Source organism: Manis pentadactyla, chromosome 1, assembly GCF_030020395.1.
Source record: "Manis pentadactyla isolate mManPen7 chromosome 1, mManPen7.hap1, whole genome shotgun sequence".
Classification (NCBI taxonomy): Eukaryota; Metazoa; Chordata; class Mammalia; order Pholidota; family Manidae; genus Manis; species Manis pentadactyla.
Window position 1 is genome coordinate 7,251,261 of NC_080019.1, and position 16,743 is coordinate 7,268,003.

At 33.5% G+C, this 16,743-nt stretch overlaps 1 protein-coding gene across 15 annotated transcripts in view; it reads right to left on the minus strand.

Moving 5' to 3' along the window:
* Nucleotides 1-16,743, minus strand: part of HMBOX1 (homeobox containing 1) — a 171,569-nt gene that overhangs the window by 85,478 nt on the left and 69,348 nt on the right. For all 15 annotated transcript variants that reach the window (XM_036888831.2, XM_036888841.2, XM_036888836.2 and 12 more), the window contains 3 exons: nt 16,351-16,430; nt 9,165-9,641; nt 1,395-1,480 (listed from right to left, as the gene is read on the minus strand). In XM_036888831.2, coding sequence (XP_036744726.1) covers nt 1,395-1,480; nt 9,165-9,641; nt 16,351-16,373 — 586 coding nt within the window. In that variant the 5' untranslated portion in view covers nt 16,374-16,430. The remainder of the gene's footprint in view (nt 1-1,394; nt 1,481-9,164; nt 9,642-16,350; nt 16,431-16,743) is intronic.

Below are 16,743 nucleotides of genomic sequence, written 5' to 3' on the forward strand. Positions count from 1 at the left end.
CTTTGTCATTTTGTTCAGGCTGGCAAACTAGAAGATACTATTGTTTCCAATCTTGGGGGCTGCAATGAAGTCCTGAGAGACAACACTCCATCTTTTCATGGCATACATCAGTGCCCTTTCAGTGGCACCCTTAGCCCCATACCTCAATCTTTAAAGATATAGGTAACAATTTATTTTAAACTTACCAAAAAACACCTTAAGATTACAAAAATTAAATTCACACACTATCCTCTGTTCAAGATTTCTATGCAAAAGGATATGCCTTTCAAGTCTTTTAGTATGAACAGATTCATCATTTACAAAAATACATTACTAGTATAATATATTAAACACATATAATACAATCTTAGATTCTTGGGGTGAAGTATAAGATTTCTGAAATCTCATTTCATTTTTAACCAAACTGATGGTCAAAGCAACCTTTTAGGTAAATTAGCTTCAATATGTATCAATGTCTAGAGAAAAGAAATAATACCCTAAAATTAGAAGGTACTATTGAAGATCAATCCAACTATTTCTTTGGAGAGGAAAGAAACTGAGGCACAGAAGCTAAAAAGCCTAAAGTTACATAACTGCTAGGGGCATGTTAAAAAAAAGAAGGGGGAAGAATAAATTAATTTTCATATCTATTAATGTATAACATACAACCATGTATCAACTACAAAATGCAGTTGAAAGAGTTTCTGGTTCCCCTAATAACTAAGGCATAGTTGATTTTATTACGGTCCTTAAAATTACTGAAATCAGAGAAAGGAAGACTACATACCAACAAAGAAGACATACTACCCCAAAACTTAGGAACTCCATAAAAAATGCAATCTGAATAGAGAATGACACATATACACCACATACTTGGGATGGGGCTGCAGTGGAGTGGGTAATGGGATGGGAAATAAAGAACAAAGAGAGAAGACAATGATAACTCTTATCTTCTCAGTAATGGCTTGAAGACAGCTTTCACATACAGAAAACTGGTTAAAAAAAAACAACGCCCTTTAACCTTGTGAATCATTTTTCAATTGGCAAAATCAGGGATTAGATTTGGAGGACTGTAAAGCTTCTAAAAATATGAAATGTAGATAGCAGTTGGATGTGCATGTGTCATAAGCTCTGTCACAATTAAAAGAAAACCAGAGAACCCTTTTTTAGCCATAAAATGGGGGGTTTTTGTGCTTATCACAATGCTATAAAATTTACTAGCACAAGTAAAAAAAAAATTACTGGAGAAGTTCCATGATATCGGAGACAAAGGGTTTTAAATCACAGGCATACATTATTATGCCTAAGCTGACAGATCTGCACTGCAATGCAGAAATGCAAGCAATATTCCAACATCTGCACCAGAAGGCAGAGACTAGACATGATTCCAGAATAAAGGGCTCTTCAGCTCTTACCTGTTACCTGTGCAACAACTGCTTGGGAAATCCTCCGATTGGCAAGAAAGGCTTTGATTTCCTCTTTTATCACACTGCTGTCCCTCCTAACAAAAACAGAAGACAAGACCAACAATGTATGTTGAAGGTAGAAATCCTCATCTTTGCTAAGAAAGGTGAAGCAGAGAGGTGGGGAGAACATAGAAAGGACACAAAAATAAAGGTAAACAGACCAAACCTGTGTGAAAATATGAAATTAAAAGAAACCAAGAAAACACCACATATTCAAGTCCTAAAACATCACCCCATCAGACAGACGCTTTAGTGAATGCCACAGTAGAGACAAGCCTCATACCAGAGGATGGTTAATCACATGCTGTGTATAATTCACATTAGGAACAAGGCTGCCATATGGTATATACAAAGTTTCATTACTGGGGAATGAATATATCCTACAGACAGAAATCCTAGAAAAATAAAAAGCAACAACAACAAAAATCAGTTGTGAGTAGATTTGGGGCCGCATGTTAACTGTGTAACTGCATAAATAATGTTCAGTTCATAAACACCATTGGTGAAATAGAAATCATCATCCTCACAACTGCCAGACCACTAGCCATTTTAAGAAAGGATTTTTTGCCTTTTAATTTGTCTTCTTTTCCTGTATAAACCTAAAAAGTTTTAAGTGGGATGGGTTAAATAAGAAATTTTAATATAAAAGGCACTCATTAATTTCCTATTACATGTAATATACAGAATACTTAATACTGAAAACTACACGATATTCCTGTGCCCTTGGGATTACATATTGTAGATCTAATTTTTCTTCTACTAAGACACCTTATAAACTTTTACTTATTTAAAAATTCAACAAATTTTCACAAGACTAGACCTTCACTAGAATGACGAGTGGCAAGAATTTATTTCTCCGCCAGACCAGAATACTTAAGTAAAATTACAGATAAACCATTAAAACCAACCAATTTCTCTTTGAATGCTTTCTGTTCAAAACGATTACATATATAGAGCACTAATTTTTGTGCAGGCTCAAAAGTAACACACAACAGTAGTAACTTGTAACTTATAAATATTAGCAAACTATGGTCCATGCACCAAATCTGGCCTCCCAACCTGTCTTTATGAATCTATGAACTAAGAATGGATTTCACAGATGAACATTTACAATCATTATCTGATGTCAGAGAACACTAACTTTGAACATGAATTAACCAAAATATCCCGTCCCCACAAAATTCTATTCTTCTCATTAGTAAGCCTGTATTTTAGAAATAGTATTCAATTTTGAATTTCATCAATAAAAATTTGTGGCCATTTGTTTTCTCTCTTATATATAAGTATTTATATTATATCCTCAATTTTGCTCGTTGGCCACAAAGTCTGAAATGTTTACCATCTAGCCCTTTACAAAAAAGTTTACTGAGTCCTTGATCTGAGACAAAAGGGGATTATTAAATCTTTACAAATGGTTTTGTGAATGAACCACAAACTCCTTATAGGAGCTCAAGTTTCTCTCTAGATTATTTGGAGCAATGATAAAAAAAAGTATCCTATCCAAAAAGAATCAGTGTGATTTCACTTAGAGCAGATATTTTAGCCCCTTGGGTGAGGAGGGGCTATATATGTTGTCGGTGGATTCTGGAAAAGAGCAGAGAAGTGATAGTAGGGACAGCTTTCAATCTGGAGATCTACAGCATGGTCCTGATCTAATGGTTGGAAATTCTAAATCATAGAAAGATTCCTAAAGGAAGACAATAAAGAGTCAGCTGCCTAATCCAATATTTAAAATTTGTCATATTATCTGGATACTGGCTAGATTCCTTCCAAAATGCTTGTTCATATTTGAAATATTTCTTTGAAAAATATGCATCCTTATTTTATTTTAAAATTGTGTATCTGAAAGAAAATACATTGTAAAGTCAAACAAAATAATAAACTGCTCAGTAAAATACAGGTAATGTATGTAGACAAAACTGTTCTCAAATACACATCAATAATCAATTGAACAAGAGATAACTTCAGCAGTTATCTATTTCAATTGGCTATGTGAATAAAACAACCAAAGCATCTGGTTTATGATACAGCTGCAAAATTAATCTGAAAAATTTTAAATAAAGCATTGCTTCTCAATGTATAGAATATCCTTCTAGGAAAATGAAAACTGAGTTTAAGAGACTATTTATTAAGTTTGAATAAAAAGATGTGCTTTTGTGGGAAAATGATTAAATGGTATTTTCTTGATTACTGATTTAAATTGGAATTTAAATCAATTTATTTTAAATCGAATTAATTTAGAGTAGACACTAAATCACAAAGAGGAGAAAACACTCAATTATTCCAATAGGGAATATACAGTTTGTGAATTATTCACAGTCTCCAGTGTGATATTATCAGGACTGGAGCAAGACAGAAAGAAACCCAAAAGTCTACAATAGAGCAGCAATTCATTTACCCTCTCTCATAGACTGTATTTTTAGATTGCTTGGCAAGTTTCTAAATACCCACAGTAAGTTAAAAAAAACAATGAAAACCTCTTTAGTCAACTGCTTTACCAAAGAGAAGCTTTTCCAAATTGAAGAAAAACATAAACTTAAAAGGTAAGGATGAGCTTGGGCCATTCGTTTTATAAAGCTGGACCCTGGCTTCATCTGGTAAAATGAGAACACTGATTTCCCCATCATTAGCTTCTAAGATTTTTCTTCAAGCAATGAAATTAAAATGAAATGCAATCTAATATTAAATGGGTGTGTATATGTATATAACATTAAAACTTCTTCAATATAAAAAAATTTGAAACTGTAGAAGACCTACATAAACAATGATTATTTTATAAAACCACAGAAAGAATCTCAGGAAAGGAAGAAACAAATGATCTGCTATAATTATGTAAAATTAAGTAAACATATGTACTGGGTACTTTAAGGCACCTGGAAAGATTTCTATAAACTCAATTTAGACACAAGCAGAGATGTGTCATTTAGTTTGTTTCACAAGGTATTTTCACAGTTGTAAGAATATTCATTCAACTTTCATCCTGTCCAGTTCTCTTATGTATGTCAAAGACTTCTTTCTACCAGGTGAACTCTTGTTATTGAACTTTCACATATGCCCCTCATTCAGCCTTCTTTAATGACCTGCCACATTGTATCCTTTGACAACACCAGCCTCTTGGTATGAAAACTCCTTTGTTTTCCTCAAATCCAGTTCTTCACCCCCTTCTTACTTCCTCTCCTCATCTGAAATTTGACATCCTTTTTAAAGAGAATGAATCCCTTTTTCTTCATTATCTTACAAAATTGTATATTCCTCACGATTTCTACTCCTCAAGTCTTACAGAATTAAAGTGAAGCAAAGGCTGGTCTTTATTTGATTCCGTAGCGGGCTTCCTAGATAGCTACTAGTCTATTTGCATCTAACCATTTTAAGTCCATGACATCACCTCCTACTACCTTTTCCAAATCACAGCCATGCTGGATTTATCTATCTGGGCTATTTCCACATAAGGATAAAATTCCTTTCCACCCTCCACTGACATTATTTTTATAACTTGCTAAATTTTCCATTGTTACCTACAGATCTTTCTTAAGAGCTGGATGAATTAATCAGTAATGCTTCTTTGTGGAATCACCCTTTTTTAAGACACAATTTAACTGTCATCAGAGAAGTTGTCCCTGATCCTCAGAGCTAAAAAAGGTCTTTTCTTCTAATGGCTAACTTTACCATTTCAATTACACCACTCACTGCTAATATATTACATGTTGTTCTGTGTAACAGTTGTTCCTGATCTGGTCTTCTCTCTCCTACTGATCTGTAAACTCCTTTAGCACAGAGACTGTGTCTTATTCATCATGGGGTTTGCAATAACAGAGCTTAATTTGTTTAATGAGTGAACAAGTTCATAATTAAAGATAAAAGGTTGTAAAATGGAAAACCTGATCTATATAATTTATAAAACAGCTCTAAACTCTTAATCTCAAATGTTTGAGCTTCCCAAATCAGATTGGAGGAGTTATGCTAGCTCAAAATGGCAATGCTTCATTTTCTGCAACAGTAGATATTAAAGATTGCATGTCTAAAAGTGTTATACTTTTAAGATCTTTCATATTCTCTCAGTTGATATACATTACACATTCTTCGGGACCCTTTAAAGGTCGCCCTTTATTTCAGTCTTCCAGAGATGGAGCAATACCTATCAAGACAGACTGTTTCACAGGTGGACAAATCTAATTACATACAAATTCTTTCATGTCTGAATGAAAACCTCCTCCCTTTAATTTCTATTCATGGTGATAAACAAAGCATAATTAGAAATTTTAAAAGATAACATTAAAAGAAAAGGTACTCTCCATGTATAAACTAGATGGTAACTATGACCTATAGAACATAAATACTACACCTTAAATAACTCAGCATATAGATAACCAACTCAGAAGAAAAGTCTTGGATTTTTGTATAAAATACTAACACACTAATAAAATTTGGTATATGGGTAGTTAAGAATAACATCTTTAATATAGGGTGTTGTTTATTAATTCTTGATAAGTGCCTTTCAATTGTTATTTTATAATTATATGCAATAGAACAGATATACTTTAATAGGTGTACATCACAATAGCAGATATACATATATACCATATATATGTATATATATACATTAATAGATGCATTTAAAAAATATTAACATGTGAAATGGTATTTATTCTTGCTCTTGGCTTTAAAGTCTTTCTTAAAATGATATATTCAACAATTTGTCAAGAATTCACATGTTTCTTTTTTCTCCACCCTGATCAATTAAAAAACAGAAAAGTAGCAGTTTCTTTCTTAACAAGTTGATCAGGTATACAGTTATAACTTAATCAAGTTCTACCCCCCAAAATTCCTCCTTTGTATCCCCTGAAATTAACAGGATTAACTCAGTGGGTTATGAGATTTGAAAAACATGTCTAATGGTTGAGTTCTCTGAAGGTTGAGGAATGAGAGCAAGCAAGAGGTGACTTATGTATGATACATGTAGAAAAGCAGGCAGGAAGGCATTCAGGTATCCATTCCCCCCACCTAAGGATCACCAAAGCCAATGCACTGTAATATCACCACAGCAGTGAGTGACGAGCAAGGGCAATCCAGCCCTACATGGATACAGGGTACTCTGAAAGAGACACTGCTCAAAAATTTCTCTAACATTCTACCAAATAAATATCCATTTGGCTAGTAGGTGATTGATTTGAATTGGCAAATATCACAGAGGGGGAAGATGGGAAGTAAGCCCATTAAGGCACTCACACTGTCTTGAGTTTCATTAACCACTGTTCCCAAGGTCTTACTGAAATCTACAGTATGAGAAATTTATTTACAGAGGCAACAGACACCAGTGACATGGTAATAAAGACATGGGTTAGACTTCACACTCTGCCACTTAGTATTTAAGTTTTCTTGGAACAATTATTTAATTTTTGTGAATCTCAATTTCTCTGCTCTACCTCATATACAGGAGAGTGTAATGATTAAAAGTGAGAACAGTTATGCAATGAACTTCTGCCTCTGACCTAAAGGATTACTATCATTTACAAACTTGAGAAAAATGAGAGATGGGCACAAAGGATGAGTGTAGATGTTGGCAAAGTACAATGGCAGAGGACCACAGTGAGCCAGAAAATTTAGTGAGACCCTTAGATGATTAGAGGACACCACAGCAGCAGTTCTAAGAAATAAGCAGAGAAGAAGAAGATAAAGTAACCTAACTAGGCAACAAGTGGAAGTTGGTAAATTAAATACTGACAACAGTGTATAAACATGTATATATTTAATGATGAAACTTAAAGATGTGTAGTTGTGGGATTTAACTAAAAATCTCAGTTATTGCTAAATAGGTTTTCTGTGTATTTTGAGGACATAGTTGAATTACAACATTATGTCAACCTAAGAATTAATAGTCAAATTTTTAGATCCTTATAGTCCACTTTTAGACCTTGGTCAATCTTCCAGAGCTTCTGTTAAAAAGAAAGTTTTTCCAAATTTGTTAGTCTTATACACATTAGGGAATTAACTGTTATGTTAATTAGCTTATTAAAACTGATAATAGCACCAACAACAAAAACCAGGCGAGCATCCTAATGAATACATTTTACCGTCGAAATCCTCTCTACTAGGGATAATTAAAAGCTAACCTTGTTATATTTCAATGACTGAAATAACTTCTATTTGCCCAAATGGTTCTCCCTCTTAATCATGACAATGATATATATAAGGAACATCTGAGCTTTGGCCAGCTGCTTAATAAGTGAAAATGAATTCAAAGCCAAATTGATCTCTTATATTTTTAAGCTGTAAAAGCTTGAATAACAGGGTCCTGTAGCTGCTCTATAAAACTAGTCATTACAGGAATTACACTGGAATCTAGATACAATAGTTCATTTAGCCCAGAATTCCATATAATGCAGTTTCACCTAAAATTAAATTCAGGACAATTTGCTTAAAAGATATTTCACAATTGTGGTATTATAGGATAGAGCTTCCATAGGCAATATTAAGTCACCATTATACTGTCTTCAAGCCTTAAAATCTTTAAGAATAACTGTAACTCATAATTGTGTTTTAAATTTATCTGACAAATTCCTGCTACAGATTATTTCTTTACCTACTGTAACTAATCCATCTGCAGGCTCTCCCCCTACACCAGTAATAATCTGCTGAAAACAATAGTTTGATCATCTCTGTTTCTATAAACCTATAAAAATTCCTTATTTCCAGCCAAATTAAACATAAACTATTAGTATGGAACTCACATCTTTCAAAATCTGTTCTGCATTCTACTACATTCTGCTGGTTATGATAGTCTAGCCCATCAGCAATCTTTATAAAACTAAAAACACCTTGCTTTTTCTGCCTTTTACTATTCCTTTAACTTTTCTAAAGGTGCTTATATTGTAAAACAGAGACTATCCCTTAAGGTGTAGCTCAAATTCATCCATTTACTCAACATATTAAGCCTTTACTATGGGCCAAGGATAGTTCTAGATCCTGGAGACCCGACTGAAAACCCATGGTTGCTGCCAGCAAACTGTCCTAGGTTCAGTGCAAAGCCTTTCCTAATTATCTGTTGAAAGTGGACATCTTTTCTCAGTGTTTGAAACTCCAAATACTTACACTTATCTTGTAACAGATAACATTAAATATACATATTTATATTAGATTTATTCAAATATATACATATTAAGTATTAAATAAATATACATATTTAAACATGTATTTATTTAAATGGCATCTATTGCTAAAATTAGAACGTTAGCTTTTTAGGATTAGAAACAATGTCTATTTTTTTCCCCTAAGAATACTACTTTTTATATTACAGTTGCTCAAAATTATTTTGTTCGTTGGTATGTTGAGGGGAAAAGTACGAGTGTACACATTGTGTATCATAATAAAAATCATCTTGTCTCCCAGAAAAAGTAGTACAATAGATTTAAGGACCAGAATGTGTCTGTTAGCAGTTTAGAAAATTCCGATGTTAGCAATTACAGGCCGTAAAGAGAAGGCTAACAGTTGCATTGATAAACATAAAGAATGGAAAAGCTTATCAAGCAGCACAGAGAAAGAGCTGAAGTAAAGAAGAGAAAATTTTAATTAGAAACAAAAATTTGGAATATTTTTCTTTCATCTCCAAAATAGGAGGGGGAAACAGTTCTTATGGGTAGGTAAGAGAAATACAGCTTATTACTCAAAACCAATCTAAGAACAGAGACATTTTGGGGACTCTGAATAAGCAAAGGAACTAACCTCATTAATTCCTCCACTTTATCATCAACATCTAGGTCCTCTTCTGAGGCTTCAAAACTGTATGACCTCTGACCCATGCTGTTTGCATGGTAGCGAGTTGGTGACATCTTCCCATTAGATGTGGATAATCGCTCATTATTCTCCCTTCCATTTTGATGAGTAGTGCAAGGTTGTGGGGAGGTGTCATAACTGTTGCTCGGTGATGGTGACATTCCCGAATGCTGGGTCTGTGTGGAAGCTGTAGCTGTAGAGGAAGATGCTGGAACATTGTTGGTACTATTCCCATAGGAACTTCCTCCATAGCTGGACCTCCTTCCAAACTTGTCACTATGCTCTTGATCAAGACGGTCCAAAGTTTCCAAGGCATGAAGAATTTCATGTTTAGTCATTCCAGTACGCCGAAGGCGCTGAAGCAGATCTATCTGCTCTATGGTAAATCTGGGTTCATCTGTATAGTGAGACATGGTTTCCAGCAAACTAAAAAACAAAACAAAAAAACATTTTAAAAGTTCCTTTATTTACAATATCTACCAAAGAACATGTAATTACACAGAATTCTCAGCAGAAGATGCAAACTTTCTATATCGACTTCTGGAAATGGTTAAGACATTATTATAACAATAATTATTATTACTCCATGCTAGAATGTTTTTGTCATAGCAAATAGATTGGTACATATATTGAGTTTATTAGTAGTTGAACATTAGGTATAACATAAAACCCAATTTCCTATGGCATACAATTTACTTTTGCAATTTGGTAAATATCTCAACCAAAATTTCAGCTTTGGCAATAATAAAAAAACAGCAGATTAGGTATATGCATTATTAAGACTAGGCTACATACTCACAGGTGTTTTTTCTATCTCAAATTTTTTATTGTATATCAGAGTATAAATGAAAAGTTGCTGGAAAAAAATAGGTTGTATTATCTTGTTTTACTAAGTATCAGCAAAACTGACATACAGACTCTATAGGTTCATTTGGTGTAAATGCACAATTTGGTAAGCTAAACTCAAGCAAATACTAATAACCAGCAAAAATATCAGAGTGGAAAAGAGAGGTACATTAAAAGAAAACTTACTAAAATAGCACTATTTCTCCAACCACTTAGCAACTTTGTATTTCATCTCTTACTGTAGTGCATTTTCTCTTAATAGTTACCCTGAAAAATGGATCTTTTGTGGTTGTAGCCAAACTGACTATTCATTTTTCTTAGGAAAATGCTTCCACACTGTTTCCTTTAAGTAACACAAGGTACTAGAGTCAAGAAAAATATTATAAAAATTCTCACTACTTGAATTCCTTTCTTATAGAACCTGACTCCTATTTAAGATTTTTTTAAGTGGTAATTTCTTCTATTTTTACTTTCATAGTTCTAGTGTCAAACCGGATGTATGGCATGCAGCAGGCTCTCAATAAGTGTTTGTTGGTGGAAATGAATGTCAAGGAATTTTTTCATCTTTCCAGGTAAACATCTGCCATGGGCTAGTTCCCCTAAGCTACTGGAGATCTGTTTCTTCAACTCTATACTAAAATTTTATTGAACATTCACTTCTAGGCAGGCACAGGACAAGAGTTTCATATAATGTGATTTCATCTAGTCCTCACAGCAATCCTCTGTATTGTTTTTTTTTATTTTATATTGATTAATTGATTAATTGACTAAGGCTCAGAGTCGTTTTATACCCTGCAAAAGTCTAATGAAGAAGTTGAAAAAGTTTTAAACCTACATCTTACTGACTCCAAAACATACATCATTCTGCTTTCTAATATATGGCAAGACTTTGTGGTATCATCTGATTTGGGGCCTAGGTTGTTGTACTCTTTTAAGTCTCTATTTAAAACCACTTAGATAATTCTCAATCATAATATAAGCTGGCCACAGGGATAGTAGCACTGCATGGAGAAAAGAGCCAACATCTTCCTATGTTGACAGATAGTAACTGCAGATTTAATCATATGTAACCATTGAAACACTGTGTTGTACATTTGAAACCAATGTAAGATTGTATATCAATGGTACTTCAATATAACAAACAGAAAACCCCACTGAGATAAAACTACTGATGGACCAGGGATTCTAATAGTAGTTTTTACTTTTAAAATCTTTGCTCCATCTAGATTTATATTCACTTAGTGTGAAAGGATTTGAGCTTTATTTTTTTTTCCCAAAAGGATAGCTGATTGCCCAGTATGCTTTGTTGAGTAATGTCTCTTCTGTGATCTGAAATGCCACCTTTATCATACAGAAAATTCCTACACCAATCTCTATCTTTGGACTCTCTATTCTATTCCATTGTGCCTTTCAAATCCTTTCAAACAAAATTTTATTTGAAATTGCTCTAGTTTTAGAGACTGGCTAATTAAAAATAAAAACATTTTGTGGACCCAAAATAACATGTTGCAGGCCACTTATGCCCATGGGTATCTGCCTTGCTCTTATACACATTATCTTCCGCTTTTTCCCAATATTATTTGGAACAAGCTATCCATCATAAAAGTCCTATTTTCATGTTACCAGATTATTTCTTTGACTGCCTAGGTTTTTCCTCCAACATTTTATAATGAAAAACTTTAAACATACAGAAAAGTTAAAATAAATTTTCAGTAAATGCCCATATACTAATTCCTATATTTAACCATTAGCATTTTATACCTTATCATATTCCCTTATGCACCCGTCCTTCTATTCATCTTATTTTTTTTATTCATTTCAAAATCAGTTAGACATCTGTACACTTCCCTTAAATACTTGCGCATACATTATCATCAACTAAGCTCAGTATTTGTTTTTTTCTTTTGAGATAAAATTTATATAAAAGAAAATACACAAATCTTGTTTTGAGAAGTATACAGAACTGCGAAACCAAATCCCTAGGAAGACACATGATGTTACCATCACCTTAGTAGCTTCTCTCATGCCCCCCCTCTTCCTGGTTAATCCCTGTCCTCTTCCCTCAGAAGCAACCACTGCTCAGATTTTTTCCCACCATGGATTAATTTTGCCTATTCTAGAACTTAATATAAATGGAATGTCTACGTACACTCTTGTGTAAGGTTTCTTTCACTCAGCATCAAGTTTTTGAGATTTATCTATGATGCTGTATCATCAGTTTGTTGCTGTTTACTGCTGAGCAGTACTTCACTTGGGAATATACCACAGGCTTGTGTACCCATTCTATTTTGGACACTTGTTTCCAATTATTAGCTATTCTAAATGCTTTGGCTATTACACTTGTGCTCTACTAACTTTCATGTTAGTTTAATATATGCCCCCCATAATACGTCATTACCTGCTTGGAAGAGAAGAGAAAAACTTTCAACCAGAGTAACTCATTTACCTGTTCTCTGGCCAATTCCAAAAGAACAATACACCTTACTTAACACAAACAATCATTAAAATGCTATGCAGTGTTGGCAATGTTCTGTGTTCCATGATAGTAACAACACACAGGTACATTTACTGTCAACACTCACAGAGCTGTACATTACTGACCTGTGCACTTTTTCAGTAGGTACTAATACTTAAAGTTTGTTGAAAAAGCTATGTGAACATTTTCCCAGTCACTTTTTATAAGAGACACTTGACACTTTAGTTTCTATTTTAACCCTCAACCCTTTGTCCACTCCTATCAAATGCTTAGTAATATAATATGTAATCCCTTAGTCTTGGGAACTACTTTTATAGCTACCAAATCCCTTTAGCAATCCAAATAATTTACCCCTTAAATTACTGATTTGATTAAAATGAGGTGTCTGTACATTATTCTTTCCCCATGAAAATGAAATAGACCTGTCTCTTGCTAAGTTTAGTCTTCATGTTTTCAAAATACTTCATGAACTGACCTTCAGGTATGAGACTTCAAGAACTGTTTTTTTGTTATATGGACAAAAAGCTCTGAATGAACCATGATGTTTTCCTATTCTATTATATCAGAGCAGAGAGTAATCTATATATAACTCTTCAAACCTCTGTATGGAGCAGCATTCTGTATATTAGCATAAAACTAAAATAAATCATATGAATTTAACCTGTTACTGAAAAGTACCCATCCTAAAGTTTGTGTTAGAAGTATCAGAATTAAAGATTCTATAATATCTAAAACAATGAAATATTTCACATCATTTTAGATTCATTGACTGTCGGAACCACTTTTATTCCAAAGAGTCATAAAAGGAGGTAACAGAAGGTACCCATTATTTGTCTGCCTAGAATGCCTCATTGTTTCCAACCACATATTCTTGGGGCTGCCACACGATATCCCACCTCTTGGCCAATGGGGTGGGCACACAAGGAAGCCAAGCCTTGCTCTCCTCAAAATATTTAGCTTAGACTAGTGGTAAGATGAACAGTCACTATAACTGTGCTCATTGTGAGAAGATGATAGTCTGGTACATTCCTCACCATGTGGAGGAAGCTAGCTTGCAGAGAATAAAGCAGACATACCAAGAAGTGCAGAGCAAAGGAGAAAGCTCTACAGTGTTCATATCCCTCATTCTAGTAATTCCTAAGCTCCTGCTACATTCCTACTCTTCCCGCTGTATTGTTATGCAACAGCATACATTTCCCTTTAAACTACACCTTATTTAAATTAGATATCTGTGCCTTGTACCTCAAGAAAGGTACCTCATACAAAGACATACCTAAAATAAAAAGATCTACAATTGCTAGAATGGAATGTATGATCACATACAGTAGAATGATAATAACATACATAGCAAACAAGATCAAATCATGCATATGACACTGAAGGTACAATATTTTACTACAAAAATGCCAAGATTAGAAGCTTTCTTAGATATCGAGAATAATGTTCCAATATGCATTAACATAAACAAAGGCACACATTCTGTCATTTCCAAATTTTCTTTCTCATCATTTATTTAGTTTAAGCACATAATCATGAAATTATGGCAGTAAATGACCTGCAAAGGTCATCTAAGTGCATGTTACCAGCAATTTTTTTTAACAGAAAATGGTAACATTTAAGAACTGAATTAATTTTCTTATGTAGCACTAGGACTGTTCACAGGATGAGGAACATCTTTCACTTTAAATTCCTAATCTGAATGCAGACTCAGGCCAACAATAATTGAAAATGATGTGAGAAGAATTTCAACACTGCAATAACAAAGACAATGTTTAAAGCATAAAGGAACAATTAAATTCAGGAATTATGGCTCAGTTCATAAACTGATGTTCTAACAGACCATACCATCAAACCAAAAGAGTAAACCTATTTTACAATAAATTTTATCCCTACTTGAATATGTATCTAAACCTTCCTTGGATAAGGCATGAGGTCCAGAACACACTTTCTTCAATTGTATAAACATGGAGAGCAAAGCAGATTAAGGCATTCATAAATGAACAATCTTGAAATCACATGTGTAAAAATGACATTACTATCTTCCTTGTAAAGCATCAACAGTTAAGAAGATTTTTTTGGATAAAATAGCATTTTCTTCATTTGATTCTGCTGCCTTTATCTTTTTATTCAAGGTGACCAGGCAAAACATGGCCTAGTCATAAGTTAGCTTTGTTTTGCATACATGGTATTTATTGCATGATGACTTAACACAATTTGGAGTCAATCATAATATTTATCAACTAAAGATATACTCGGGCCCTTCTTACTATTTATGGCACATTACCTTCTTTCACAATTACTACCATCAGAGGAGTGGCAGTCAAAGTAAGAAAATTAATAATGAAGTGAGAATAAGTAAGAAATAAAGATTTACTGGGGATTGAGACTGACAGTATGGCAAAATGATTCTGTAATTCAAACCAACAGAACTGACTAAAGCAAAAAAAAAAAGTGACTATAGATAGCTATGGCTATGACTATACATAACAGTATAAAAATGTTTTCATAATAAAAGGCCTCAAGAAAAATAGGTTTATATTCCAATGCACCAATCACACTTTAACAGTTATTTTTAAATTACCATTGATTAAGATTGAGATTTTAAAAACTGTATCCACCTTATATACATTTGGGGGAAAAAAAACAAAGAAAAACATGCAAGTTTAGAGAGGGAGATATAAATTTGGTGTGGAATCAGAGAACTGGAAGCATTTAGACAAAATCATTCATACAACTAACATTCACTGAGTGCCCCTTATGTGTCAGACCATGTATAAGGCAGAAAGGAACAGATCAGGCAAAACTCCTGGCCTCATGATGCTTACATTCTAATGGCTATTACAGCCATTAGCACAAAAATCATTAAAATAAAACAGGAAACGAAGGCCCAGACTGATTCTGTGCCTTGCCATTTCCCAAGGACGCAGCTACTAAGTAGAAACTCAGGCTACAGTTCACATTACCTGGGCCTATTCCAAAGACTTTTTGATACGAGAGAGTCAATGAGAGGGGAAAAAACTTTAATGAGAAACTTAAATAACAAGGAAAACCTATCTTAATGTCTACTTACTGGATTATAGAATTATGTCAACCAAAACGGAAGGAATTTAATTGAAATGTAGACTGCACCAAATTTTAGAACATACTTATGCTAAAGACACTCTGCCCTGAGACTCTAAAGATGCACTTAATGAGCTAATAGATACTTTATCTTCTCTAATATCTGAAATTCCCGGAATACTTTTATTCAGAGGCCTATTTACTATGAACTAGAGAATACAGTTCATATCTTAGCACAAAAAAACTCTCAACATAATACCACCATCTCAATTTGTATTTTTTGCCTGACTCCAAAGAAAGCCTACCAACTACGTTAGCTATTAGGCTTAACTACATTATTATCCCTAGTGCATAAAGGAAAACGACTAAGGTGCTTAAGAGTTTGCACACAAAAGGCAGTATTAATGCAACATGCTTCCAACATTCTGCTTGTCACAAGGAATCTAAAACTAGCTCTCTTGAATGGCTAGCCATCCATTTAATATGTTTCTAGGCTATTGAGCAGTTTAAAATAATGAGTAGAATAATTTTAACTTCAACTGAAAATTAATGTCAGACTTCAAAGTTGAAAACAGAAATGGTAAAAGAGAAAGCTGACAGATTTGAAAATTCATTCCTTACCACACAATTATGAAAAAATTCTTTCAACTCTACAGATGTCTGCTATCACTTCTGGATTGAAATCACAATGATTTTTTAATTTTACTAAAACAGCTGGGAAGATAAAAATTAAGAGGAGGACTAGATACTTACACCACTGGAAAGGAACTGAGCATACTTTACATGAGGTGAATCAATATATTTTCTAGAGATGATCAGCGTTAATTACCATTCTGTAAAATAAAGACAGAAAATTCAGAAATACCTGTTAATCAGATGTTGAATAAAAAATTTAATTATTTAACTTCAGAATATTAACAGTTAACATCAGCTAATCATGTTTTTAAAAATTATTTTGTAAATCTGAAATGAAACTTGGTTTGAAGCAAAACTTTAGAAATAGAAAAATACTACTGATAGCTTTCAAAATTATTCACTTGGAAAAAGTAACAAAAATTATACCCCTGCTATTTAATGTTATCAGATACCAACCAGGGAAACAGATTTAAACATACAATGGAATATGTATACTATAAAGACATTCAA